This window comes from Phalaenopsis equestris, unplaced genomic scaffold (genome assembly GCF_001263595.1).
Source record: "Phalaenopsis equestris unplaced genomic scaffold, ASM126359v1 Scaffold000113, whole genome shotgun sequence".
Classification (NCBI taxonomy): Eukaryota; Viridiplantae; Streptophyta; class Magnoliopsida; order Asparagales; family Orchidaceae; genus Phalaenopsis; species Phalaenopsis equestris.
Genome location: NW_018164555.1, coordinates 241,958 through 255,800, shown reverse-complemented (window position 1 = coordinate 255,800; position 13,843 = coordinate 241,958). Strand labels below are relative to the sequence as shown.

Sequence of the window (13,843 nt, the reverse complement as noted above, 5' to 3'; positions counted from 1 at the left end):
GGCAACGTGTTGCTGCAAAGAGTTGCAATGAAGAATTGCGGCAAAGAGTTAAGGTAAAAAATTGTTGTGCAAATTTGATGTGAAGAATTGTGGCGAAGAGTTGCAGGGAAGAGCTGCGATGAATAGGAAATTTGTCCCCGCCATGTGTAGCAGACAAACAACGGGATCTTCTTTCTCGTTGCGGCGAAAAGAAAAGTTGTCCATGTCCTGTGTAGTAAGCGAGCAACGGGATCTTCTTTCTTGTTGCGGTGATGAGGAAAGTCGTCATCGTCCTGCGGTTTATTCTTTCTCGTTGCGGCAAAGAGGAAAGTCGTCTCCGACCTGCGTAGCAGGCAAGCAACGAGATCTTCGTTCTCGTTGGTGTCGTGCATTCCGCAGTAGATTCCAATTTTGCTCTTGCACGTTGTGGAGGAGACGAAGAATTGTTGTAGCTTTCCTGTCGCGCTTTTAAGGGAAAGAATTTTATGCGATGTTCCCCAGATATCGCGCTTTTAAGGGATCCCTTGACGGTCATCATAAGTGCTGGAGTTTTGGGGAGGCCATGTCGAGTCTACTAAAAGATGAGCGGATTTGTTGTAGCTCTTGTACAAGTACATGTTGGTCATTGTAGCCTTTTGATGTAACATTTGTACATTATAACAATGTATTTCTTTGTATGTTTTTTGCGTTGCTTGTGAGATTGCTTTTGTGGTTCATGTCTTCCAAGATTGTGCCCTCTCAGATCAATGCCTTATAGGAGCTTGAACCGGCACCTTCTAAGGTTTATAGCCTTCCGAGGTTTTTCAGTGGAGTCCCTACCAATCATTTGCTTCGTTGGAGTCTTTCTAGTGAGAACCTTGCCCACCACTGTCTTCCAATCGAAACTTACCTATTGGGCTCGTCTTTCAACAACATGGTAACTTCTTATATGGTCCTGCCTTCTAGGCTTGACTTCCAGGGGCATGGTTAAAAGGAGAATTCATTGAGGATGTAAGACCAGTTCTGAGTTGTATAATCAGAGATGCTCGACAGTATTAACTCTTAATAAAGTCAGATGAAATCCACTGAGGATGGTTGACTTATCCTAGGTTGTTGGTCGAAACTTTTGTTTGACGACCGTAACTTGTTATGAAAGAGGTCGAAGGAAATTCACCAAGGAATTTTGACATATCCAATACTATATATTGAAGCTTTTGCTTGACGACTGTAGCGTATAATGAAAAAGATCAAAGGAAATTCACCAAAGATTTTTGACCTATCTGAGGTTTTATTTCGAAGATTTTTCTTGTCGACTGTAGTTTGTAATGGAATATGTCAAATCGAGTCCCCTTGGGATCGATTAAGCCTAGAATGAGGTGTCAGAGATACTCTGCGTTTCTCAATACTAGGGCTTAAGTCGTCATGAACCGTATATTTTCTTGAAAATATGGTTGCAGTCATACTCAAGACAAATGATTGTCAACCTGTGATTTACTGATGAATCTTTTGCTCCCCTAGCATGAGTGTTCTTCGTGCGAGCTTGTAAAACAACATATTTATTGGGCTTTGAAGAGATCAACTTTTTGGTCTAGTTGAAGAATAACTTCAGTACGATGAGGAGGCACTGTGGAAGCGTTATTTGGGGTGAAGATTGCCCCCCGGTTCCAGGAATAATTCTCAAAAACTTGTAATCTGAATGAAATATGAAAGGACTTTCCCACCACAATCGTGCTCAGGACGTTGACATGAACGTCCTTTCGAGACTGCAGTGTAGGTTGCCCCCCAGCCTGAAAGAAGTTGTGAAATACTTTGTGTCTGAATAGGATACGAGAAGATAACCACACTAAAATCGTTCCTGGGATGTTGATGTGAACGACCTTTCGAGCCTGCAGTGAAGGTTATCCCGCAGCCTAGAAGAATGCTTCAGAGATGATCTTCAAGACGTAAAGGAGGTTCCTTCACCAATTGGATGATATACATCATCGGGAAACGAAGTAGGGGATCAACATCTTAGAGTTGAAGATAATGCCGAATGGGACTTCGTTTCTCACAGACGGCGCCAAACTGATGCGTGCCAGAAAATCTTTCAAAAATGATTTAATGACTTGACCTGGTTTTGATTTGAGTCGGATTGGAATGACTGATATCATTAGGTCTGTCTCATCGAGTCGGTCAGTTTGACTATGTTTATTGAAATCAGATCTCTGGATGAGTTTTTATGAAGGTTTGAACATTCGTTGCTGAAAATATTATCTCGAGATTTGTGTCAGATAATGAAAATTGTTGGTAACGTATCATTTTGCAATTAAATCTTCTCTGATTAGGTTATACATTTATTACATATCCTATAATCAAGCTACTTATATACACACTTCATAATATGCAACCATTAAATTTATTATTTTCTTTAACACTCCCTCTCAAGTTGAAGGATATAGATTTATCATGCCCTGCTTGTTACAAATATAGGTGGCCCTAGCTCCACTAAGGGTTTTTATGAAGATGTCTCTTAGTTGCTCCCCAATCCTTACATAAGTTTTAAAAATTAAATTTTGTTAATTTTTTTCATAAACAAAATGACAATCTTTCTCGTTGTAGATAGTTCGTTCATGGAAGACATGATTTGAAACAATATGAATTGTAACTTGATTAACTTTGTTAGAACTGTCATCTTAAAATCCACTTCGGTCAAAAATTAGGTGACCCAAATCAATTCGATCGAAGCTTGTATCATTGCTTGATACTCACACTATGCATTGGATTGTGAAACTACATTATGTTTCTTACTTTTCCATAAGATCAAATTATCACCAATAAAAACACAATATTTAGTAATGAATTTCTGATCAATCTTGGAACTTGCCCAATCTGCATCCGAGAAACATTTAATATTTCTTGCACATGACTCTAAAATATTCCTTATCCGGGAGCTCATTTGAGGTAATGTAGTATATGTTCCAAAGATGATCAATGATGTACTGTGGGGCAAGGCATGAACTGATTTATAGTGCTAACTGGATAAATAATGTCAAGGCGAGTCACCATGAGGTAGTTTAATTTTACCACTTCCTATATCATTTTAGATCATTAAAATACTTCATCATTGGTAAGGTTTTTATGAGGAAGCATCAAAGTTTAGCATGGTTTGACCCATAATTTTATCAGTTTTTGCTAACAAATTTAAAACATATTTCTATTGAAATAGAATTATACATTTCTTACTCGTTGATAGCTTAATCCCCAAGAAGTATTTCAAGGAACCCAAATCTTTAATGTTGAATTGATTTTGAAAAAATGATTTTCAATAATAAGATTTTCTGCACATCGCTTCTAGTAATAAGAATGACTTTAACATAAACCACCAATAGAATGATTACAGAAGATAATTTGTTGTAGAACATAGTGTGATCACTTTTATTTTTCTGCATCTTAAACTTTTCTACTACTTGGTTAAATTTGTCAAGCTATGCCCAAGGACTTTGCTTCAATCCACGCAATGACTTCCAAAGATGACATTTTCCCTGACTCTTCCTGAGTAACCAACCCAGGAGGTTGTTCCATCTATATCTCTTTAAAAGATCACCAGGCATACAGGCATTTTTCACATCAAGCTGGTGCAGGGCGAATCATTTATTGCGGCCAAGGATAGAAATAGGCAAACCAAAGTCAACTTAATTACCGGAGAGAACGCGTCCAAGTAGTTAATCTTATAAGTTTGAGCATAGCCCTTAGTAACCAACTGAACTTGGAGACAAGATGTAAATCCATCAGAATAAAACTTAAATGATCTGTTTACAACCAATAACCTTCTTGTCATAAGGTAGTTCCTGCAAAGATCTATTTACAACCAATAACCTTCTTGTCATAAGGTAGTTCAACTAGTTCTTAAGTTTTATTTTCATTCAAAACATTCATTTCATCAAGCATCATTGTCCGCCAGAAGCAATAAAAGAGCAAGAAGTAGAAGATAACAAGTCATAATTAACACGAGAAAATGAGATGGGTGCTTTGAAATTACCTTTATGAAAAGCAATGGGTAAATCAAGGTCACTAGCAGGGAGATTCACTGAAGATGGCATCGGTGCTGGACTAGGATCAAGAGGATGAGATCTTCTACAGTAAACATTAATGATATGTGGTATTGTTGAGACATTGGTGAAAGCAGAGCTGGAGCAGAATTTAAATTGATGATACGATACAACTCATCAGAATCTTGTGAGCATTTAGGCAACAATGAGTCACTAAAGAATGAGGATTGTTCATGAAAGGTAATTAGTAAAAATCATATACTCATTTAAGAGAGGAGAAAAATATTTGTACCCATTTTGTAAACGAGGGTATCCTAGATAGATGCACCTTAATGACTTAGGGTCCACTTTTGAAACTTATGGACGAGTATCACGAACAAAAAGTTTCACTTAAATATACGTGGTTCAATGGGTAAGAGTTAGCTAAAAATAAAACTTGGTAGGGTATCTGGTTCTGTAAAATAGTATAAGGCATCTGATTAATTAAAAAAATGTATTAGAAATTATTCGGGCACATTGGTTTGAAACAAAAGAGCTCTAGCTGTCTCAAGTAAATGTCTATTTTTCCTTTAAACTATTTCATTTTGGGATGAAGTATACACTAGATAACTGGTGAAACATTTCATTTTGTGTCATGTATTTCTGAAAAGATGCAGAACAGTATTCTTTGACATTATCACTTCTCAGAATCTTAATAAAAATCTTGAATTGAGTTTTAGTTTCAGCACAAAAGAATTTAAAATGTGAGAGTAACTCAGTATGAGATTTCATAATGTAAAATCAACTACTTCATGAAAAAGAATTCACAAATATCACAAAATTTTGAAATTTGCTTGTTAAAACATAATAAGGTCCCTAAACATCACAGTGAACCTACTCAAAATTATGACTACATATTTTACTATGGGAATATAATACAAATGATGGTGTTTAACAGATTGACACGACTCGCGATCTAAACATGATAAATGTCAAAATTTAGGGTATAACTTTTTTAGCATTTTAGTGATGGATGTGCTAATCAACAATGGGCCTCAAAAGGAGATAATGTGTTGAAACAGGTTGTGTGTTGAGATAGTTTATTTTCAAAAATGTATAGCAACCCCATCCACCCCCCTCCCCCCCCCCCCCCCCCTCGAAACACCAACTTTGGTCTTTTACCAATAATATTATTTGTCATAAAACCCTGAAAAGACAATAGTGAAGAAAATTTAACAATTAAGAGCACGTTTAATTTTGCTAACAAAGATAATATTTAAAAAGAATTGAGATGAATTGAGGACATAGTTTAAAGGCAATGTAGGTGTAACAGTGATAGTGTCAGAACCAAGAATATTATAGGTAGATTTATCTTCTAAGGTGATAGAAGAAAGATATTTATGAAAGCTAGAAATGAATTTTGGATTACATGTCGTGTGATCCGTAGCACCAAAATTAATGACCCATTGTGTGGAAAAGGATAAAAAACAAGTATCACTATTATCTGACTTGGCAAGGCAGTGATAAAGGGAGATTTCTTGGATGCTTCCTAAATTGAGATGAATTTAACATAAAATCGAGAGTGATTCTGAGATGTCTCGGTAGTAGTGGTCATGTGAACTGAATGTGATCTAGAACTCTTCTGATTTTTTTAGCAATTTCTAACATGTTCTCTTCGTATGACCAAATTCTTGGTAGTAACAAACTACTTTCTAGCTTTGATTTTAAGAATTTAGAGTTCCATTATAATTGCACTGAGACTAAGGTTTATTGATGTATGTTTTTTTTCTGGCTAGCAAGAGTATTGATTTGTTGTACGGATGAAATCTAAGAACTCAAAATAATACGGAATACTCTAGTATAGGCTTCCCTCAAACTAGTAACTCCATTGTTAGATAGGATTTTGATTTAACACAGTCATTCTAAGAGTTGAGGTTAGCTAAAAAATTCATAATAGTCATTTGTTTTCTTTGATCCTACTGAATCTGGACATCAGTACTGAAGGATAATAATGCATTTAATTCTTTATATACTTGTTTAAAGTGCATGTGATAAGTATTAAGTGATTGATCGTGTTGTTCAACTCAATAAAACTCATTGCATACATCAGAGCTTTGAGAAATATTCTCACTGAAAACACAAATGTAAATCCCTCCATCACACCTTTAACACAATCACAATGAATAATATGACTAGATTGATCAAGTTCGATAGAATTCTATATTTTTATTAGAAGTTGGGCATCAACTTTAATTCACTTAGAATAAATCATATCAGTCTCAGTTGGAAGATTATCAACGGGTTGACTCTCTTAGGAAATACTTCTCAAGTAGACTCGTTGTTTTATTATAATAAAAATAATTGATGTCATTTAGCTTTTTATCAATAATTAGCCACTGATAAAATCAAATTTGTCACAACATTTTTTGTTTACCGGCCATTATTATCATCAAATATTCAAAGAGATTGAATCAACTAATCCCAATAACACTGTGATCCATTGTCTGTATCAGGCAAACCAATAAGTCGAATCGCTTCTGGATGGATAGCTGAACGCGACGATACAAACTAGACTACACAGTTTGATGGAGATGCAGTTGAAGCTAGGAGCTATAGTCGATCTCGATCTCCCTCACCTAGGAAAGACCGTCATTCAAAGAATCCCCATGATAGCTGAAGTTCTCCACATTGCAAAGGATGGAAGCGTAGACCCACCACTTACGACAACCAAAGCCCTATCCCTCGACTTAAGGAGTAGTTGAAGCCCAAAGGAAAATAGACGAAGACCAAACAAACGAAAGTCGCATCTGCATGTGAATGGCGCAGACAAAGACAAAGCGAAACTGATTATGATGGTGATTTGAACGATGCTGATGAAGATGCACCTGCATGCAGGGAACGAAGCTGAATCAAAGAGCGCTTAGGTGCAAAGCCAAACCGAGGAGCCCTCAAGATGATTGCGATTCGAACAACATGGATGAAGTCGCACTTGCGTGAAGGGAACAAAGCCGAACTGATGAGCAAACTATCGAAGACGAGGCATGTATGGCTCTGATACCATGTGAAGGATAATAACTCTCTCATATTACCCAATTGAAAATATATGTTACATATTTAGATGCACTCCAATCTCTATAGACATCTCTACTACAAGAAAGATCTGCAATTAGATCTCGTTTGATTAGGTTACATAATATAGAAAATATATTTATTAGATATTCTATAATTAAACTATTTATCATCACACTTCCTAATATGCAACCATTAGATTTATTACTTTTCTTCACAAATATTAACAAACTTCACGGAGTTATTAGCCACGAACAATGTTATTGAACTTGACGAAACATCTTAAAATGACCTTGATGAAATGTTTCAGTTATGTTATTATGTTTATATATATATATATATATATATGATTTTGTTTTATCTAAATCAATAAAGGAACATTTTAAATATTTCAATGACTTGCAAAAAATAATTTGTTGGTAATTTTGGCACTAGAAGTCAAATTATTTCAAACCGAAATTTGATTTTTAGAACACAATATTGTTTGAATTACTATTATTTCAATTTATAGAAGCATAGAATTCATTTCTAAATTTCTGGATGAAATTCAATATCTCCGTCAATTACAGAGATTTCTAGGTTTGTTAAATTATGTAACGGATTATTATGACGATATAACTTTAGATGTTGTCATTCTTTATAATCGGTTAAAGAGGTAACATAATCCTTTAACAGAATATCACACTAAAATTGTTCAACTATTTAAACAAAAAATATAAATTTATCTTATTTACATATTGTAGATCTGTCTCTTTAAAATATTGGAGACTGATGCCTCTAATATTGGTTGCGACAGAAACTTAAAACAAGAAACTTTTAATAACGAACAATTAGTTTGTTTTACCTCAAGAAAGTAGAATATCACAGAAGGAAAATATTCGACTATCAGGAAAGAAATACTTTCGGTAATCAAATGTATTACAAAATTTCAAGATGATTTATTAAACACAATTGTTATTACGGGTTGGCTGCAGTTCTATAAAAATATAAACTGCATAAAAATGTTAAAAAAAATATTGTTTTTAGGCAAATATTTGTCGGATGGCAAGCTCAATTCACCTGTTTTGAATTTGATATTGAACATATTAAAGGAAATTCTAATTATTTATATGATTTTCGCACTCGAAAGTTCTTACGGGGAGAAAAACAATGAGGGATAGAGTACCCCTTGCCCGAGAGTTAAAATAACACCCTAACGGGGTGGGTCCTCTTTTAGAGAGGGCAGAGGCAGGGGTCAACCTAATTTGACTCCACACAAATTTATTAATTTACAGAAATATCTGTACGGAAGCCTAATAACATCCACATCTACATCGGGACCTCAATCTCCCGATTTACAAATTCAAAAAGTTGACGAGTTTATGCAAAAAAATCTTCTAAAGAGAATTCTCGAAATAAATTTAGAAGATTATGATATTAGTGATCCCTGGAAAATCCAAGAACACTATCTTGGGACAAATGTCTATCCTCAAGATACTATTGACTGTGAATCTTATGAAGTAATATTAACTTCATTAAACTGTGTTGAAATTCAACAAAATTTTAATAAACCCAATTATTCTATTGCATATAGTAAAATAAAAATTAATCGCATACTACATCACAAGGAATGAGGTTTAACTCCTTACCATACCAAACAAGTTGAAATTGAACAACTAATATCTCATCAAAAAAATTAATCTACTATAAATATATTGCATATAGTAAAATAAAAATTAATCGCGTACTACATCACAAGGAATGAGGTTTAACTCTACCATACCAAACAAGTTGAAATTGAACATCTAATATCTCATCAAAAAAATTAATCTACTATAAATATTGAACTTATATTCAAGTCATGCATTGCTCTTGCTTAATCATCAATCCAAGGCATAAACATTCTTGGCTCTCCGTTTTAATATCGAAAACTTAAATAAGAAGATAACAAATTTGTTTGTAGCATGGTGGGACAAATTTGATGCTACTAATGAAATCCTTGCTGCTGCAATTGATATTCTTTACCCAACCTGGGTTGAATCCTCTCTGCCGCTCAAGAAAATATAAAATGATTTTGCTAGCGGACAACATGTGTGAATTACTCTTCTTTTGCCAGACTCAAATATCTTGGATATTCATCTGAAACTTATGTCATCAACAAGACAGTATCAATAATAAATATTAATGGAGAATATTTTTCATCAAATGGCGGTCAACAATTATTAATATCATTGCATCCAATATTTCAAATATTCAAGAACCAAAATCCCAAGAGTTTTCTTTAAAAGAAATTCACAATAAAATAAAATAAAATAAAAATATCTTTGAGAATCTCTTGAGCTGATCAAATATCGATTGCAAGAATTATATCAAAAACAAATGAAAACATTATTTAAATCAGAAAATGATATGTCAGTATCAAATCAAGGATCTGATGAAGAAAAAAATTGGTAACGAATGACGGCTCACCTAGGATCAAACTGACAGCATCGCAAGGCCAGTTGTATTTTGTGATGCTCCACCTTGATTATAACTGAAGAAAATTATTGGTAATAATTCTGGTGGTTGAAATAGTGTCGGTTATTGTACATGAGTTTGTAATAATTTCAGTAGGTTTAATAGTATTTATAATAATTACAGTTGTAATAGTCTTTGTAATAATTTTGGTTGTTGTAATAGTGTCTATAATAATTATGGTTGTTATAATAATGCTTCCCATCTTAGCTATAAATTGAGAGGCATACTGCATGTAAAAGAAAGTGAAGTTTAGTGTCTTTTCTTCCTTTGTAAAATAAGTAGCGTGCTTCCGAGAGTTCCTCCCTAGCATGGCGTCCTGTAAGTTCTTTCTTCTGTTATTAATATATTTTTGTTTTGTTTATATCCTGATTTGTTTATTGGTATAATAATTTTCTTCTGTCGTGATCTCAGTGGAGCATCACAACATACAGCTGATAAAATGGGATGAAAACACCCATTAATGATCGTGCTCAATTAAGGCACATTGCATTTCTTAAGCAAGCTAAAATTGTTTTGTTTAATCATCTTAGTGTAAGAAGTTTAAAATCAATTTGAATTAGACCTATATGAATACATTTATGATTGTCAAACTAATTATTTAAGTTTTCAGGACTTAAAAGAGAAATTGTTTTCTCATTTTCATCAAATTGTTAACAACTGTTCAACAATTTTGATTGATGATTTACCTTTGAAATCAAATGTTTCAATTTTATAGACTAGAAACTTATCCACTTTAGAAATAACTCATTTATTTAAGCCTTCTTCGTTGTAGGATATTCTTGCAGCTCTGCATTTTTAATATTATTATTTCTCGATTGAGATCTTTGGATTATGGTACTATTATATGTTGAAGAGGTGCTCATCAGAGACAACCAGCGAAACATTTAGAACTCTTTTTCGTTAAATAAATTTAACAGGGTAATCTAACTGTAACTAGATGGAAAAATTATTGCTCCACCGAGCTTTAATCCAAATGTGTCGAGTCAACAAGAACCAGACAAAACCTCATCCATCCCGAACATAACAAACACCCACATGTGACGATGGCTCGTGGATTAAGCTTAGCTAGAGCAATAATATGATCAAACCAGAAGGTAGAAATCAGTATAATCTTGCAGTCAGTCATGGATGTTGAGTTGCAGAGCAACACCGAACTTTACGATGCAGGATACATCTATCCTGATAACGTTAGGTTACCATATTAAAATTACTTGACATAAAAAAAAGCTCTAGAAAAGATTTAGCCACTTGCCCATGTTGATAGACACCTAGTTTTCGAAGAACATGCGAGAAATCTACATACAAGATCAAGCAATTCAATTTAGGAAACTTGTTTTGCTCTTATGTTATGCACTTGCTCATGTTGATAGACATCTAGTTTTGTTCTTGAGAGATCATATTTAATTATGTTATTTCATAATAGGTATATCCTATTTATTTAAGCGCTGGATGAGGCTTAATTTTTTTTCTTGGCAAATTGTCAATGTTGGTTATGATTTACACTAAAAGTTAAGGTCTTCAAATCATTTGCACTGGCTTGATTTTATGCCAAAGTCTCATTGATGTATTGTGTATATACCTGCTTATTAGTTTGTGAATGTTTAGATCCATATGTGGGCCTTTTTTTGGATGCTTGCATGACTGGTCGTGAATGCGGATGAATTTTTTTATCCTAAAGAACTATTTGGTTTTCCAGTTTTTCCATTCTAGTCTTACTATGTCATGCTATAACTGTATTAACGGACAAGAGATCACATTTTCTTGTTCGAGAAAACATATTGAAGTTGATAATTCTTTTTTATATGTTGTAAATGGAATTTTTGTGGAGGTGGAACTTAGTGGATTCCTTTATATATACTTAATGAATCTTGGCAATTGGATGGAAGTAAGTTGTATGATGAAATAAGTTCCATACTTAACATACCATTTTACATGTTAGAAATGTAGCCTGAAAATATTTTTTGTTATTTATGCAGTGCAAAAGAACTGTTTTTGGAGTCCTGTCAGGCCGTTCATCTTTGTCATCTTTTTCTTATTCAATATTAAATAATTTAAGTGCTGGTAGTTTTTCAGTTTCCGTCGGGTTTAAATAAGAAAGCCTTATTCAGTAATTAGCCATGTAATGACACACTGAATTGCTTTCATTCACACCTAAATCCTAAGACAAAACTCTGAAGATTGTGATGCATTCCCTCAGGTCTATAACGTGGCTAAATTTCTTGAAGATCATCCAGGGGGAGATGAGGTCTTGTTAGCAGTAACCGGTAACTTCAATTTTGAAACCACATATTAATTAAATTCATAATAATCCACACAACTTAATAAATGGCGCCCTTCAACGGCATCGCAGGTAAGGACGCAACTGAAGATTTTGAGGATGTAGGGCATAGCACAACTGCAAGGGCTACGATGCATGAATATTATGTTGGTGAGATTGATGTCTCCACAATCCCAACGAAGGTTAAATATATTCCTCCCAAGCAGCCTTACTACAATCAGGACAAGACGGCGGATTTCGTAATCAAGATCCTACAGTTTTTGGTTCCATTAGCAATACTGGGATTGGCTGTTATAGTGAGGATCTACACAAAAGCAGCCTAGAATCAGATGAATCTGTTGCATGCTCTTTTCTTCTGCCAGGAGGGTAATCTTTTCTTCTTACCATATGATTTTATTTCCTGCCTGATGAGGCTTGTTTCCATTGTCATATTTCATGGTGTACTTTGCTTGAAAGACTTCTTTTTAACTTTTTATTGGTAACTTTTTTTTTTTAATTGTTCTTCAAAGTTTTGTTTTGTAACTTTTTATTGGTAACTTTTTTTTTTTTTAATTGTTCTTCAAAGTTTTGTTTTGTGTTCATTTTTCTTCAGTGTGTTCTTCTAGAAAAATTATTGCATACGGACATCGCATGCAGAGATGCATGCGGTGTCCGATATACACTGTAGATCACGGTGATTTACGGTGATCATGTATTTCTGTGGGCCCCATTTTAAATTTTTTTTATTTTTTTAATGTGTTTGAATTTGAAGATACTCTTAAAATTGGATTTTTTTTTTGCTCTCATTAAACTCAAATTAAATTTGAATCAAATGAATCTAATTAAATTTTAAGCTAATTTGAGATTGGACCAAAAGGTTTAATGATCATATCGTCTGAACTTCCAGTAAGTATACTTTGTAGTATTCATGAATCCAATTGTGCGTGTGCGCATACATTGATATTAAACAGAAATTATGTCTTAGAAGATAAATATTGAATAGAGGCCATGCTAAGTGGTTAAATCTGACACGGTTTGATATTGGATTCAGCCAACGTAGGTTTTACACTGATAAAACCCTGAACAGTGTTCCCCTCGCTGCTGTTGATATCTTGGGTTATAACGTGTAACTACAGCACAGAAAATTTTTTAGGAACTTTCCCATCTAAAGTGATTTTACAATCAATTATGGAGGCTTAAGGAATATAAATTATAATATAAAGTGTCAGATTATTGTGACATGAATCAAGCAAGCTAGGCATTTGGAAAATCTTGCAAATATATACGATTAATTCATGAATCATCTGTGCTAAATCATTCCAAGGAGAATTGCTTGAGAATCAAACTTATATTTTGCTAGGAGAAGTTTCAGTTAGGCAAGCAGTTCTTGAAAATTACTCGGGAAATTCTAAAACTATTCTCGTCAAGCAATTGTTCATTTGATTCAATACTTTATGTTCTAATAGGTAGTTATTATAACCGAATTTGTTTGTGAAACTCACTCTGGTATTTTGGCATAGTAGGTTCTATTCAGCCATCATTAGGACCGTTTCCACTCGAGCAAATTTTCTAGTTTTAGTTTTCTCGTCTTGATATTTTTTTCAGTATTTATTTTAGTTATTGTATTTTTCTTTTTGAGTTTGTGTAGTCATTTCTTGTTATCATATCTATTTTAATTCATTTGATTTCTACTTTCCTTTAAGTTGTATCAATGAACAATTCAGTGAATAAAATTTATTTTTTTTTTAATTTTTTGTGCATTTAAATTTTTTTTGAGAATACAAAATAAGTTCAATTCATTTTATCGTCTCTCCGAACCCAGGGTGGCAATATTCATGGCCAATAAAAATTAATATGTACATACAGAACACACTATGTATTTAAATACCGAACACATAACTTTTAAAGGTTCCATTTTTAATATTTAACATATGAAAATGTGCCTCTAGTAATATTTTATATGTGATATTAACAATTTAAGTAATATAAAAATTAAAATTTAGGTGTTAGAAAAATAAATATATAGGAATTATGTGGTATGCACGTCAATGCCCCT

At 33.7% G+C, this 13,843-nt stretch overlaps 1 protein-coding gene across 1 annotated transcript in view; it reads left to right on the top strand.

The window, feature by feature from the left end:
- LOC110020940 (cytochrome b5-like) overlaps window positions 1–12,300 on the top strand; it is a 17,528-nt gene extending 5,228 nt beyond the window's left edge. The window contains exons 2-3 of the mRNA XM_020719245.1: window positions 11,728–11,794; window positions 11,881–12,300. Of these exons, the coding sequence (XP_020574904.1) occupies window positions 11,728–11,794; window positions 11,881–12,131 (318 nt within the window). The 3' untranslated portion in view covers window positions 12,132–12,300. The remainder of the gene's footprint in view (window positions 1–11,727; window positions 11,795–11,880) is intronic.
- The last annotated feature ends 1,543 nt before the right edge of the window (window positions 12,301–13,843 follow it).